General features: G+C 41.7%; 1 protein-coding gene across 3 annotated transcripts in view; it reads right to left on the bottom strand.

Moving 5' to 3' along the window:
* Nucleotides 1-739: 739 nt before the first annotated feature.
* The window catches only part of LOC144721584 (VPS10 domain-containing receptor SorCS1-like), a 79616-nt gene continuing 64165 nt past the window's right edge, over nt 740-16190 (bottom strand). The window contains exons 21-27 of one of the 3 annotated variants that reach the window (XM_078599315.1): nt 13800-13923; nt 11730-11842; nt 7653-7796; nt 6645-6729; nt 6096-6204; nt 2736-2887; nt 740-2374 (exon numbers count right to left, since the gene is read on the bottom strand). In XM_078599315.1, the coding sequence (XP_078455441.1) occupies nt 2307-2374; nt 2736-2887; nt 6096-6204; nt 6645-6729; nt 7653-7796; nt 11730-11842; nt 13800-13923 (795 nt within the window). In that variant the 3' untranslated portion in view covers nt 740-2306. Of the gene's footprint in view, nt 2375-2735; nt 2888-6095; nt 6205-6644; nt 6730-7652; nt 7797-11729; nt 11843-13799; nt 13924-16190 lie in introns of those variants that run through there. The other 2 variants (XM_078599317.1, XM_078599318.1) reach the window with 2 other exon arrangements.

Raw genomic sequence — 16190 nt, 5'->3', positions numbered from 1 at the left:
TAAAATATAGGCTACTGAAGAGCACAAAATATATCTTGTGAGCAGAATCATTAAGGTTAACATCCCGATACCCCACTTTTAAAATTGCTGCCCTGTTGAATGTTCCTTCGATTGTTTTTCCCAATTCATTCACTGGGAAAATGCGGCAGATGCTACGAAAGAGATGCTGTCATATCATGAAAACAGGCTTTTATTCAGAGCATCCTTTTACATCGAGCATGGCCGCAGAATCTGAATTTATTTTTATCCTGGAGAAGTCCGAAATCATTGCCGACAATGTCCACGCAGCTTAATGTGGTAGCTACGTGTAAATACGAGCGAAAATCGCCATGTGATATTATCACACACAAGACAGCTACTGGAGGTTGTGAATTGCCACGGTGGTATCATGCAAATCAATGGTATAATTTTGTGAGTCGCTTTATTACGTTCGGCCAAACCCGAACAGTCAGTTTAGTATTTCCTCAGCAGGATGGTGAAGCTTTACGATCCAGTGCCTATCACACAACGGATGAGTCAGGATGAGGTTTCAATGAATTTTGTGTTTCATAAATACGTCAGCTCGGAAGGTAAGGTGTGCGTTGGAATGACAAGAAGGTGCAACCCTTTTGTAGATCAGGCATATGAAACGATCGCATACACAAACGGCTCTCTCTCTTCAACACCTTGCAAAATTGTCACACGCAAAAAAGTATTCCCACACGATGCCATAAAAATGCACACTGAATGCAAACGGGAATATACACAAAAGGTATTTACTGTAAATAAATTAAAATGGGTATTACTCTGTCGAAACCAAAGATCTCCACGAGGCATTAACAGCACAGAAAACACAAGGTTACTCATATAGTCATATACTACAAGCATTGGTAAGTATTCATGGTAACAAATCTTATGAAAAGGCAGCATGTAATGGTAAAGCATGCCACTAAAAGCACATTGTGTGCTCAACACTTAATTTGATAGTTAGAAATGCAAATAAATAGTTATATTTTATACATTGTGCCACATTTAATGTTTCTTAAATTAACGCCACATCGATCACGCATACTGTTAGCAAACATCCTTCTGTTGCTTAAAATAACATATATTTTTCTATACATGCCAACACTCTCATCGAAGGATTACCACAAGCATATATTAGAATATACTGTGCTTTACAAAACCCATGAGAAAAGTATACAGGCTCAATGCTGAAGCATTCAAAAACTTTAACTTATGTTCATTACATACCGCATACAATATTTTGGTTCACAAATCTTTATAACATATACATGTCTGAAACACCACTGATGGTAACGTGAACAAGCGCAAGGCTGAGGCTGATGACTTCCTCTACAGAGAGCTTTGACAGAAACATTTTTCCACCAATTCATTTCTTGCATTACTAAGGCCCTTATATGTATGTGTACATGGTAGAACTCCTCTTATTCCCGCGAAGCTTATTACCTGGCGCTCCTATTATCCACGAGAGATGTAGGCTCCACAAAAACTCCTCTTATTTGTGACCCCATTACAGGTACTGTATTGCTATATTCCGAAATTATCCGCAGTTTTTCACATCCTGAATTTTGCAAAGGTTTCTTGTTCGCAGATCATACGCAGATAAGAGGAGTCACGCGGCAAATTAATTCCATTGCCTGTGGGTTTTTAGTTTAAAAAATGCAAATAAGTATAATAAATGTTTGGATAACGTTGCGGAAAATCCGATCTGCAATATTCATCCCCGACGTCAACGTGAATGAAAGGAGTTCTACTGTACTACTTTGCAAACTTCTCACTCCTAACAACTCATACTACAAGCGTTCGAAAAAGCCATAGGCTGTCTGTAACTATTTTGTTACAATTTAGTAAAACTTTTATGGATATAAAACTCTAGGGACTTCAGTAACCAATTTTATGTATTGTTGTTCAAAGCGATTTAATTATTTCAGGGGTAACTGGATAAAACTACACACTTTAGGGAATATCAACTAATAATTTAAAAAAACCACAGGATCCCAAAGGAAATGTTTAAAAAAAATCTCTGGCAATACCAGTCATTACCCTTAATCTAGAGTGCACGTACTCTCAGCCACAACGCAAGGTTGAGACTCCACATACTCCTGTTGAAAGTCCACGTTAAAGCGCAGCATGCAGCACTGGGCACTCTCTCTCTCTCTCTTTGGTCTACCGAGCAACGGCAGTTATGATGGAGCAGTGTCGGAGGACGTGAAGCGGACCAGGGGTGGGGGGGTTGCTCAGACAACGCACTGATAAAGGGACAAACCGTGGCATATTGGTCTGAGATTGGAGTTTATTTGCTGTTAGCTGCTCACGTAGCTGTTTGCTTCCCTGGCGTGAAGGCCTAGCACGACGTGAGTGCTGTGGTTTCCTGCGACGCACGCACCAAAGACAAGGCAAAGAGTTACACGCTAAGAAATGCTATCAATAACGGTAAATATTACCCAACTTATGACATTTAAATCTATTGTCATTTTTGAAATGCCACAGGATTAACGGCCGTGAAGTTTTATGAGTTTTTTTTTTATGAGGAGGACAAGGTGGGAGGAGAAAGGACAGAGGGAATTGGCAGCAGAATTCAGCGGAGCAGGGAAGGTTGAAAGGCGCGTCAATATTTCAGAGTCGGTATATTAATCTCTGCACGACCCAGGGGGGTCAGCACAAAGTTCACGCAATTAGAGACACTATCTTGTGAATGAGCGAGTGTTCCGAGGTCGCGTGCTTGTGCGTACCTAGTGTCTGTGAGTCCAAATCATCGTCAATGAACTCCTCCTGGTTGTGCAGTGCCTCGTTTTGGATAACGGTGGCCACCTCCCCTGGGGTGGCCACATCCTGCTCCTTCTCGTTATGCATTTGCGCATAGACGTTTCCTCCGACCAGTTTCCTGCGGGGTTGAGCGGCAAGTTCACTCCAAGAAATTTACAAAGAATTACAACGCTGCAGGTGTGGGGCTGAGGACAGCGATGGTGCAGTGGTTAAACACACTGTGCTGTGAACCTGAGCACCTTGAGTTCCATTCCTAGCCAAGGCTGACATCAGTAGCAAGTGATACAGGAACAGATCCTGGTCCTTTCCCACTTCAGCAACCCACACTGACTAGCGTGGCAAAATAGAATCAAACAAACCCCATGGTTAACACAGAGAGTGGGAAGGGCCTCGTCTAGCAGTGAATTAATTATTGTCACAGTATAACAAATTTACAACCCTTTGGCAATTCACTGCTGGATGAAGGCCTCTCTACGCCATATCGGGCATTGGGGTTGTTTGGTCATTCTTCACGATGCTGGTCAGGGTGTGTTGGGGTGGGGGAGCCCAGAACCGGCTCAGCTATCACTCACCACTGATGCGAGCGCTTGGTGGAAATAATATTTGGTGTGCTAACCGCTGCACCACCATTCCACCACAGATACTGTAGTGAGGGATTTTTTTCCCCATTAACTTGCAGGTTACGGTAAATATTGTAAAAATGGTCAAAAACATGCAAAACCAAAAAAACACATCAAGATGAACAATCAATGGTGCCTTGTCCAAACGTTTCACACTGTGGCTCTGTTTATCGCCTTAGTTGGCGATTTAGTGGCAGCAGGTATCTTACTTGGCTGTTATATGGATCACGAAGGCAACTTTATTATTGGAATGGGAAAGTAATTTAGTGCTTGGACTTAAACCAACTGCTCCCTGCCCCCACCAACCCCTCCTTCTTCCCCGGTATCTTTATTGCCCTCTTACTACATTCAACTCACCCAGTTCTTGTTATATTTGGGAGGGAGGGAAAAGTGGATACAAACACACACACACACAGGGTGATCCTTGTATAGACCCCCCCCACTTAAATAACATGTAGACATTATAGAGATAAAACAAATACATGAATACCTCTTCATATTTCCTATCAATTTCAATAATACACTTCTTAAAATGTATAACTCTCTGCTCTGTACGATATAGAGCCACCACTTTCATCGTATTTGATGACCTGTTGAGAAGGGGTCCATTAGAAACCAGTTGGGTATCTATAAATAGATCACCCTGGACAATACATGAAATGTGAGGACATGACCAAGGTTGCCGTAAAATAAAATATATGAACATAAATTACCCATTTGTTTGGATCATTCATTTCCCTTAAGAGGAGGTCTTTACATGGTGGCAAACAATAAAGATGTAATTTATTTATCCCAGAATATCTCCGTCACTGTCTAATGCCAGGCTGCCAGGCAAGGCAGTCACACATATCAGGAAACATGCAAAAAGTCTGCACCATGTATTCAAATAAAAATAATGATCTTAACCAAGGAAAGTCTCAATATTCACTGGAGTCTTAATATTCTCTTTGAGAAAGTTTCGACATTGTATTTTGTGACCAATGAATGTTTAACAAGTGTTTTGCGTGTGACAGGAAATTGGAGAAACCTCAAGGACATGAGGGGAATAACATTTAAAATTCTGCACTGACAGTTTCATGAACCCACTCGCTGTGCTCCCGCCTTCTGACCACCTCACAGCCTGGCAGGTTAAGTATTCCTACCTTTAAAGTGTTTCTATTACAGGTGCGAGCGACCGTGCCTGACACTACAGCTCAGCTATAGGGGAATTCCTCTGGGCTAAATCAGTTTTTTTCTCAACTCCAGTCCTCACGAGCCCCCCCCACCCTCAGGGTGCATGCAGTTGTTCATTGGCTTCATTTGTGTGTGAATATAAAATATAATCAAGTAAAAGGCAGAGCCGTGGGAGATTGCGTGGACTGGAGTTGAAAAGTTATTGAGAAATAAGTATAACCCGTAAAAACGAAGTTTTTCACTATAAATCCTTTATATGCGTGGCAGCGAACTTAATATAAAGGATTTAAAAATATATTCGCCTGTGGAGGACGCGGGGATCGATCCCGCGACCTTTGGCATGGGAAGCGAGGGCGCTACCAACTGCGCTACTCCACCACGGCCTGTGGAGGGGTTACGCTCTGGGCTCTTACACTGTGCGTTCTATTTGAATATATGTAAAATAATTTTGTTTTGCCTAAAAAGTGTAAAATGTTGGGAATCTTTTTTCACGAACATTAATTGTCTCGCACAACGAGTCTGTGTGGAAAATGCCAGCTCGATTGGATCACGGGAAGTGGGTTAAAAAACGACCGAAAGATTTGCACGGTCGTAAGCAAGCACGCAAGCAAGCACGCAAGCAAGCAAGCAAGCGAACTTAATATAAAGGATTTAAAAATGGTAACAAAGGGAATCAATTATGGCTTGATAACCACTTATCAGGTTCAAATCAGTTGTTCCATATTATTTCATTGCCAATGTAAAACACTGATCATAAAGGGTTTTGGGGCAAAAGTTTACTTTTCCTTATATATTAAAACAAATGCAAAGTAGTTACTTATATTGTCATATACCAAACATACAACTTGTTCAGGTGAGTCACATGCTAAGTGGCTGATTACTGATCTATTACATAATTGCAAACCCCCCGCCTCCGCCTGTGATCTAGAAACGTGATGGGGTTCAACAATGATGACGTCATCCTGCACTATTTAAGACCGGAAGCACAATTCTGGCAAATCGTCCGAAGATGCTGGATGTAATGTCCAACGAAACGTCACGGTTACTCAAATTGTAAATGTTGTGGATCCACTCTTCAACACACCGGTGGGCTAAAGTAGTGAACTATTTGTCTTTTGTCAACGTGACACATTTTTTACTGATTGGCCGTATCGGGTGGTGGAGGGTTGCGACACATTTATAAATAACGCGATCTAACCCAAAAACCTTTATTATGAATAATACTGGTAGAGAAAGTCTACGTGTTAAGCTTTTGTCAATCCACAGCTGAATAAAGTGCTCCTAATGTCACGTCGACTACAGGGGTCGTTTGACCGTACTTCACGCTGGTCAATGCGGGTTGGTGAAGGGGGTGGCCCAGAACTAGTTTCAGTTCTCACAAGCTACTGTCAACCACTGTGTCACTGGCTCCACCCCCATTATTAATAATACAATTTTTTAATTTGCCGAAGGAACAATTGACAACTTGTTCATTGACAGCGTGTATGCGACTATACATTTGTTTTAAATCAAATCCATGCACGGGGCACATACCTTTTGAACCTGTAGATGATGTAGATTAAAAGGCCAAGAAAGGCTAGGCAGAGCACAAGCAGCACAAGCGTAACACCTGGCCCCGAGCCCGGCTGCTGGAAGCCTGCTACTGGGGGAACGTAGAGCGGACATCTCAATAAGCCAGTGGGAAAAAAAAATTAGCATCTTTGGCATACTCATGTCCCAAATCTCAAATGACATTTTATTCAAAGTTGTATGTCCCACATGAGTTACTTTATAGTCTGTGTGACTCACTCTCATCATCTCAAATTTTTCATCCTGAGTGGAGCTGCCATGGAAAAGTGATCAAAGATTGTCTTTTTTTGCGGTTGTCAGTTATTTGTGACCCAAACCAGATGACAGAGGCTGCAATATTTTATCACTCGTTTTTTTGTATTACGCTTTTTGCAAAACTGGCTTCAATCGCGATCCAATCACCGCGGTATGCAAGTTATACTTTTTATCAAAAGATATGGATGTGCGAGTGTTGTTGGATTACTGTTTCAAGTATGCTGTGTAAATAAAAAAAAATAAAAAATGCAAACTTACCGGCAACTACTGTGATTTTTACTTCCGGATTTAGATTGAATTTCACCAAGTTTCTCTTCACAACTGACACAAGTGATTCATATACCTATAATGCAAACATCACATTTCCAGGAATTTGAATCCATTCCTCAACTTTTGAGTAAACATATCATATTCTACTGTTTGCTACAATAATATATCAAGAATGAGGTTTTTTTATGCATCAAACACATTGATTGTTGTGTAATATTTTCGTAGGAAAGATATTTATTTAAAATGGAATCTATACACTCATGATACATTTGTACCAACCTACACTCTTACACTCCAGCATTCAGAAGTAATGCAATTATTATTAATATCATTCTAAAAATACTATTGACCTTTATTTACCCAATAAATTCTTACACATTCTCGAGATTTTCCCATCAGGTGTCCCGGTTATTATGGACTATCCAGAGAAAACCGTTGCATACAAGGGGATAACACTGAAAGCTCCAAACCGATAGCTTCAATAATGCATTGCTTCACTGTAATTTCCTGGCCATTTCACAGCCCAAGCCTCCAATACCTAGTATACCCAAGTGGACTTGCGTATAAGTACTAACCAGGCTCAACCTTACTTACCGTCGAGATAGGAAGAGTACGTGCCCAATCAGTGTTATTTTGTCATAAAGTGATAAGCCACATGCAGTTTACTCACCTCAGAATGTCATTTCAAGAGTCTAGTGACTACACCAGTAAAAGAACCATATTTTTTATGGCAGCTGTCATATATACACACGCATTTACCCAGACAACCAACATATATGCCCGCACATTGATAACCCACGCTAGCGCTACATAGTAAAAGGTGCCCACAGTGGCATAGCTATCAAGTGTGCGGCGGTGAAAATGTATCAAAAGCCCACAGGCAGAGGAGGCCCGGGTGCTGGACTATAAAAGGGGGTGGAATTGTACAGGGCACCCCATTTACATCCTTGCACCACTGTGCATTTCAAACCAGCCATGCCACTGTGTGGTGCCCACCTGTTCGACTTCAGCTCCGTGGCTGCTGCGTCTCCTCCTCCTCCGCGGTTCATCACGGCGTGGCACTGCGTACACGTCCACGTGTGTGGGGAAGCCCAGGGGCACGTCTGTGATGACCTGCTCCTCCGAGATGTGACTGGCAGCCTGCCGTGCAAACGAGAGCAAGCGCCGGCTACAGCCACTCAGAGATATCCTCGGACTTTTGCCGATGAGCAAATCAGCTAAATGTGCCCAATCTTATCGTATCTCAAAAGCTAAACAGAATTTGAGCTGGGTAAATACTTAAAAGGGCTACCATCAGGTATTTTTTTATTTTACCTCTAAATCCAAATTGTCATCATCATTATCAGCAGCCACGATCAACCCACAGCTTGATGAAGGACTTCCAAAGTTGCCACCACCTCTCATGACCTTGCGATCCAACAATCAATCCAGCACCTACACAGGCATTTATTTCATTGCTTCATCTCCATGTAGGGCCTCCACTCGAACACGTTCCATATATTGCTGCATTCCATTATTAATCTTGACCATCGTCCATCATCCTTTCTAGCACAAACCCACTTCTCTTACTATTTCGGATGATGTCTTTAACCTAAATGTGTTCCTTTATCTGTTTCCCAATGTAATTCTAAACATGCATCTCTCCAATGCTTCTCTGCACACTTTTCAGTTTTTGTTTTTCATTAACAACCACGTTTCTTCACCATATGTCATAGCAGGTAGTGCACATAAAGGTTTCTTCTTTGGGTGTATTGGTACACTACTCTTCATTATCAAATTGTATTGCACATTATAAATATAATACATCCAAAACACTGCACGACCAACCCAGTGACATGAGTTGTATTCTCAGCCATAGCTAACATAAACAGCTTGAGCTATCTGAACCAGTCCTGGGCCAAAGTGCACCAATTCACAATGACCAGCGTAGTGAAGTATGGTCAAACAACCCCTATGAATTACACAGCATGGGGAGGCCTTCATCCAGTGGTGGACTGACAAAGGGTTATGCATTACTATTACTATTATTTTTTTCATTACTTCATCTGCTCTTATAAACAATTATTTAGAAAATCGAATTTGGAAGCTTATTGGCATGCAGGTCAATCAATGTGCCATTTACACAGAGGAAATTAAATACTTATTTGTAATTAAGAAAGTTAAATACATTTTAAGTATTTGAAGGCTGTGTATTGGCAATCCGAGTACCATTAGGTGCCGTGGTGGCGAGATGTTAACTACCTCGCCTGGTATACAGGATGTCGCGGGTTCGGTCTCGACCCTGACGCATGCTGTATATTTGGAATTTGCATGTTCTCCCTGTGGGCACGTGCATTTTTCTCCGGGTCCTCCGGTTTTTCCCTCCACATTTAGAAACATGCCTTTAGAGTATTTGGCTGTTATAAATTTCCACGTGACAATATGCCACTTCGTTGAGCTATCATTTGTGGCCAGGTCACTTCTGAAATAGAACTGTATAGCTCAGGTGGCCTTACCTGGTAAAATAAGAAATAGATTATTTTAAAATGTTTTTAGTTTTTAAACTAACCGTATTCATCGTTCACACTATGAAGGGCCATTGCCCAAACCTTCAGCCAATATATATTTCATCCTTTTAAAGCCACAGTGTCATTGATGAATTAGTAAAAAAAAATTGTTACAAGTACCATCGGTTGACGTGAAAGAAACAAACACAAATGTGCACGATGTAATAGTGCACTGGGAAATATGTATGTTGTTTAGTGTGTCAGTGTGGTGTAAGAATAAAATAAAATAAAGATAATTTGTGAACATGACTCAGGTGCAACTGGAAAATAAAACCAAAACTGACCACTGAGGTTTAGTGTACAGTGTTTCCTGGTGAAAAAAAACGAAACATCTGAAAGTAGAAGTATGATGTACACATAGTGAAACATACACAGGGGTTATTTACTACAGTATTTCATCATTTAAATAAATCTGGTTTAACGTCTCTATTGTCCGACTCAGGCTCTCCCGAGTTCAGCTGGTAAGGCCCATTGAGCTAAACAGCCCATGTCCACTTACGGTTGAGCCAGCAGTAGCCTAAAGATAATTCTTCTCCTGTTACCCACAACTAAGGCTATGTACTGATCTATCTACCGACATCCGGATACACATCTACCTTTCGATATATTCATACCAGCACTCCTATATGATTTTTTTTTTCATTATAACAGCATGGACTTAAACAATACAATTTGGATTCGTAAATAATGTAAATGTGACTGAATGGCAAGATGCTGCACAAAAACGCAGGGCATACGCCAATGGTAGAATTTACAAAGGGGTAGAAAATTTAGAGAACAGAAAGGGAGGCGACAATATGTAGGATAAGATAGGCATGATAACAGTAGAAGGAGACTCAGTCGTCGGCAGAGACGAATGTTTTTACCTGGAACTTGGAGTGAGAGAGAAAGTCAGCAGTGTGGAAGGCTTGTGGGTAGGAACTCTAAACAATGTGGGTAGCAGCAGTGTATGAGTGACCCCCCGTAGAGTTCACCAGCAATGGATCTAGTTCGCCGGACTCTGCTGATGAGACACTTAATGTCAAAACCAGTCCAGAGTTTGCTTTATGAAACAATTCCCAGAAGGCCGTGCGGCCGATGGATTGGGTAAAATTACTTTCCTATTTTACGTGGAAAGGCACATGGGAAGAAGGCATTACTTATTTTGTTATTCCCTCAAAGTGGAGATTGACTATGAGTTGTGACAGAATGCCTTAGTAGAAGGAGTCCACAGAGGATCTTTAAGATGGTGAGGGTGATTTATTCTTATCATGATCATTTTATAGTTGATTCAGAATTGGAGTGGGTGGCTTTCTGATGTGTTTTTGAGTTGTACCATGTGTTGTTCCACATTATGTCAGACGTTTCAACCAAAAAACACATTAGGGAGCTGTGCAGCACAGCCATGAAATTGGACTGGGAGTCAGTGAAGGGATCTGAGGATTGGGGTGATATGATCTAATTTTAATTATGAGCACCGGTAAGAAATCTGGCAGAGGAATTCTGCAAAATCTGCAGTTTGAAGGTGAGAGATTTGGAGAGGCCATAGAGTGGAGAGTGACAGTAGTTGAGCAAAAAGGTGATGAAGGCGTGGAAAAGATAAGGGTCTCAGCAGTAGATAGGTCATGGAAGCAATGGATGTTATTGTTGTGTAGTTGAAGATAGGTGGTCTTATAAAGTAGAAACATAGAGAATTATGGGTCTGGCCTGATGATGACTCAAAGGTTTCAAATACTTACCTAATTTGAGCATGTTCACAACATGCTTGTTTGCTTACATCTACATAAGTACAGGAATATCTACCAAGTCAATCTGCATACCCTTCCCTGGTCTATCTGGACACGTTTACCAGCATTTTATGTTTTAATACATATTTAACAATATTTGTTTTTTTGCACAAATCTGTGGCAATGTTAATGGTGCATTTCTATGCATGGACCGTGGTCAGATGTTGGGGATCCCCTGGCATAGAATCAACCACAGTGGAAATTCCACATAGGAATTGATTATGGGGAAGTCGCCTGGCAGAGCACGAGCACAGGTTCATGGCTAGCTCTCTGGGGCCGCACTAGTTAATGCTGACGATGTAAGCGGTCTGTTTCAAAGCGGAAGATAAATAATCTCATGACGGTATCCGTAAAAGTGTAGGCCATATGTTCCAGCGTCACAGTCTAAATTTTCCCAGCTTGAATTGTGAGTACACAGAGCAATCACTCCCGACTCAAAAGCGATTGTGGACCATGACTGTGAAACACAGCAACTTCCTGATAGCTTTGCGACAAATAATATAGCCGCGGATACCAAAAAAATTACTAATGATTTGATTTACGCTGTATTGCATATCTAATATTATACGTCATTAGAGAAACATACCGAGAGTATTCCACTTTGGTTAATGTATACAGAACTCCAAGGTTTGAAAATGAAACTGGCCATCCTATGCCACGTACAGTAATTCGTACAAATATTTTGTTATTTTGATTTACAAGTTCCTTCCAGTAAATGGATTTCCCTGCCAGATTGTGGTCTGGATATGAGCTGCACTCACTTGTAAGAGAGAGGCCTTGACCGCCCTGGCCACGTCCTCTCGCCACTCGGGCAGCCCGGGGTTGTACGATTCCAGGCTCGGTGAGAAGAACAGGTGAAGAACGCGCACATGCTCTGTCGCGCACACAGACACGCCCCAATAAATCGCCTGTCAGAAAAACACGCTGCGCGATAATCATTATAATCGTTATCACAATAATAATGTTTAGTTCTATATAGTGGCGTTAATGCAAATTGCATCTCACAATCGATAAGGAACCACAGACAAGCTGGAAGGCAGCAGATAGGCCAGGGTTTCCCAAACTCGAGTCCTCACGACCCACCATGCTCTCTATGCAATTACAAATTAACTCATTCCACGCTGCACGCATCCAATGATTGTTAAACACATCCCACGTTATGCGCTAAGCAATTAACGCTCTGCATTAATAGAGCCAATTAAAATTAAGATTGAGATGTCAGTGTGCATGTGTGTGTACACGGCCATCACCAGTGACGATTATCTGAACCGGTCCTGGGCCTCCCCTAGGTCGACTCAGCCTTAAATTAGTACCTGGTGCGGTGTGTAAACATCGCCACTGGGGAGACAAAGGCGGTCGGGCGTGGTGCTGGCCACCCACCCCCTCGTGTACCGTTCCGGCCTTCATAGGTGCTCGCTAACAGCACTTGCCCCTACAGTCTGTTAAGGCTATACGGGGGATATTTGTCTTTGTACACGTGTTCCGTGTGTGTGTTTCACGTGACACAGGCAGCTTCAATTCAGAATCAGAATCTTTAACAATCATCAAGCGTGTGCAGCATGGTGAGGTGCCATGAGGATTGGAGTTTGGAAAACCCTGAGCTTGGCAGTGAGCCCTCTGCCAATAATTCCCCAAGCTCTGCAGTGATCTATATACTAAGATGCTTTCAGCCAATTAATAATAATTTGTACTCATAACATGTTTATACATGAGGCAGTACAATGTCTAAAATCAAATTCATTAAAAATAATAACAATACTGTAATACGGGAAAATAAACTGAAAATTATTACATCAGCACTGATGGATTCCATTCTAATTCTGGCAAAAACATAGGAGGTGTTAAGATGTTCCAACACCAAATAGACACCTATTACAAGGCACAAAGTCTGCACTAACCACACATACTTGTGGTAAAATATGCAAACAAATATACTTTCATAATGCATGCATAATTTGATTATTATATGATTTGTTTCTATCTATAAGAATAATAATTTGTATTCATTGGGTGCTTAAATGCACCAGCATATCAAAGTACCTTATATTACATCTCAACTAAATTCTTCAAGTTTTTTAAACCTAGAGGGCTCCTAATGACAGCTGCCTCTGTGCAGCACAAGGTGAACAGGAGCGGTGGCCTGCAAGTGGGCATTATTTGTGAGTTGGTTATTCCAGTTAAGTAGTTTTGCCAGTATATTTCTCAAATTTGGACCATGAAGCCGGTACACATGCTGTATCTATAGACAGTTGCATCAATGCGTGTTTGAAAGCAATTTCCCAGTGTTACAGACAAGACACCCGATCACCTGTGAGCACAAATGAATAACTCTCTGATCATTCTAAGACTAGGCCTGACTCCTAACCGCATACGATCCAAGAACAATGCAATTTAGGGGATTCTCCCACTTTCCGATCAACTGGCTTCGGCTTCACAGCAGCACCCGAGCTGACATCCAGAGTGGGCCGGCTCTAAGCCACTCTCTGAGCCGAACGTAGCACATTTAAGTACAGGAAAGAATTAGCAGTTTTTATATTTTTATATATATGCTGTCGTGAACAACCGAATTACAACCATCAATGTCACTGCATATCTGAACCCCTTACATTCCAAGTACCGTAGTCAATGCTCTCTTGTCACATGCTACAGCCCCGGCGGGGGTTCAAGGTGAGCTCTTTGAAATATTCATTCAATATGATGACACAGTCATCAGCATTTTTGCAGTTTTTGCATCCTCTGTTATGCTTTAAAAGCATTTTAATTTCACACGCCCAGGCCACAAGCTGTTTTTCTCTTCTTCTCTGCATAGAATTGATATTGGATTTTCTCACCGTACACCATGAGAGAGCGAGAGTGCTGCACAGCCCAACTGCCCGTGGCGGCCTGCACGCTTATCGCCGTCTCTCCCACCGCAGGAAAACTCGTTGTCACCTCTCCCGACAGAGACACCACTGGCTGAGGAGTGGAGCCGAGCAGAAACATCATCAGCAGCCTTCACAGGCAGGCCTCAACCTTCTGTTAGAAAACCTACACTGACACCCGGTATCATAAAAACTCCATACAAATGTAAAATAGACAACATTTCTGATGATAGCCCTTCATCATAGCTAATCTCTGAAATCTCTTTGCTTTGGGCTGTTGCCCGAAACACCACCTGTTATATATATGTTTTCCTCTTGAAGGCTGTGTCATTGCCAAATGTGTTTAATTTTTGATATTTGTGCTTGAGGATCATTGGTGTCTCTCTCCCCCCTCTTCTGGACATTTATAACACCCGCATCACCAGCAAAGCAATCAAGATTGCAGGTGATCCCACCCACCCATCTCACAGCCTCTTCAGCCTGCTGCCGTCAGGGAGGAGATTGCGGAGTCTTCGGGCCAAGACCAGCAGGCTCAAAGACAGTTTCTTTCACCAGGCTGTCAGGAGACTCAACTCCCTCCCTGCTCTACCATCACTCCCCCCCTCTGCCCACCCTCCCCCCTTTGCCCCCTGACCCCAACCCCCACACACACATTCACTCGTACATCCTGATCTCTGGACTGCACATTGCACTACATCGCACTACCACACCGGTTTAAATATCTTATTTCTTTAAATACTTTATTTAAATAATATTTTACATTTTATAATTCTTGACTGTTGTTTATTTTAAGTCTATTACATTTTTGATTATTTATTTTGTGTTGATCGCCGATTGTTTATTGTTTATTTATGTCTGTTAATTGTGATTCATTTTTTAATTGCTGGGTTGCACCGTGGGACCATGAGAGAGGACTGTAATTTCATCTGTGTTGTATGTTATGCATGTAACACACTTGACAATAAAGTGACTTTTGACTTTGACTTTTTGAACACGTGTTTTTTGTTAAGTTTATTTTTACTGACATCACACATGTTCATCACGGCAAATGAAAGTTACTTACAAATACCAAAAATTAGAGAACGCATTGGGGCAAATGTAGGGAAAGAGACAGAGACTAAAAAGACACCAAATGTCAATGGTAGGGGAGCACAACCAATGCAGGGACAAAAAAAAACAAATATCCCCCGTATAGCCTTTAACAGACTGTTGGGGCAAGTGCTGTTAGTAAGCACCTATGCAGAAGGCCGGAACAGTACACGAGGGGGTGGGTGGCCAGCACCACGCCCGACCACCTTTGTCTCCCTAGTGGCGATGTTTACACACCGCACCAGGTACTCATTTGTGGCTGAGTCGACCTAGGGGAGGCCCAAGACCAGTTCAGATATTCGTCACTGCTGTTGGCTGTGGGTGGGAATCGAACCCGGGTGGCCGGGTTTGTAGTGCAGCACGCTAACTGCTAGACTACTGCTCCCCACAATGCAAGGACAACACCGTGACCCACACACACACAGAAGCGTCCCAACATAACAAAACATGGCATTAGTTGGCATGGACAACTTTGTATCATTCACAATAACTAATCCCTAATATAACTTTAGTTTTTTTACATACTTGCAAAACACAGGCCCAAGTGACCAGCAATAAAAAAAGCTCTATCCCAGGTGTGAGATACAAGAGTTAACACCGTTCTAAAATTGAGCACGGAAAAGAGGCGACGGTCAGGAATTCCACAGTCTCGCTAGAAGGTCTTCGCACCAACTAAGTTGAGTCAAATCTGCCCGGAGAGTATAAATGAGGTTTGCTTCTATGAACGATTTTTTTTTACCTCTTTAATCATAAACCATTGCGAAATACGAAAATATATTCAAAAGGTTTAATACATTTAAATTGTATTTTATCCAAACAAAAATAACAAACATCATTAACATTGTCATGTATTTTCATTCAATGACCATTGCTGGTATTTATTATCATCACCATCATTACAATAATTATCCTCATTGTGTTCGCTTCACCAGAAGCACCATGCAGTGCCTCATAGACACCGATTCAATTATCCAGGATGTGCTCCACACCACACAACAAACAATGTCACTTTAGAATATGTGTATCAAGAAGCTTTTAAAATGTATACCCCTACAACCCAGCTAATTCATGATCATTTCATCATTCAAAACCAATGGACCTAAATTTCACCCGCAATTGACGAACAAATTAAATTACATTACACGAGCAATTCGATTTGATTAAAACACTTACGTGTTATTCCCCCCGGAGAAAACTGTACGAGGGAAATTTATTAACGGTGTTTGTTTAGTGTTATGGCATCGTTATTTGTATGGATTTACGCACTGGATT

The sequence above is a fragment of the Lampetra planeri genome, chromosome 12 (assembly GCF_965212315.1).
Source record: "Lampetra planeri chromosome 12, kcLamPlan1.2.h2, whole genome shotgun sequence".
In the NCBI taxonomy this organism is placed as follows: Eukaryota; Metazoa; Chordata; class Hyperoartia; order Petromyzontiformes; family Petromyzontidae; genus Lampetra; species Lampetra planeri.
This window is presented reverse-complemented; position numbering and strand designations above follow the sequence as displayed.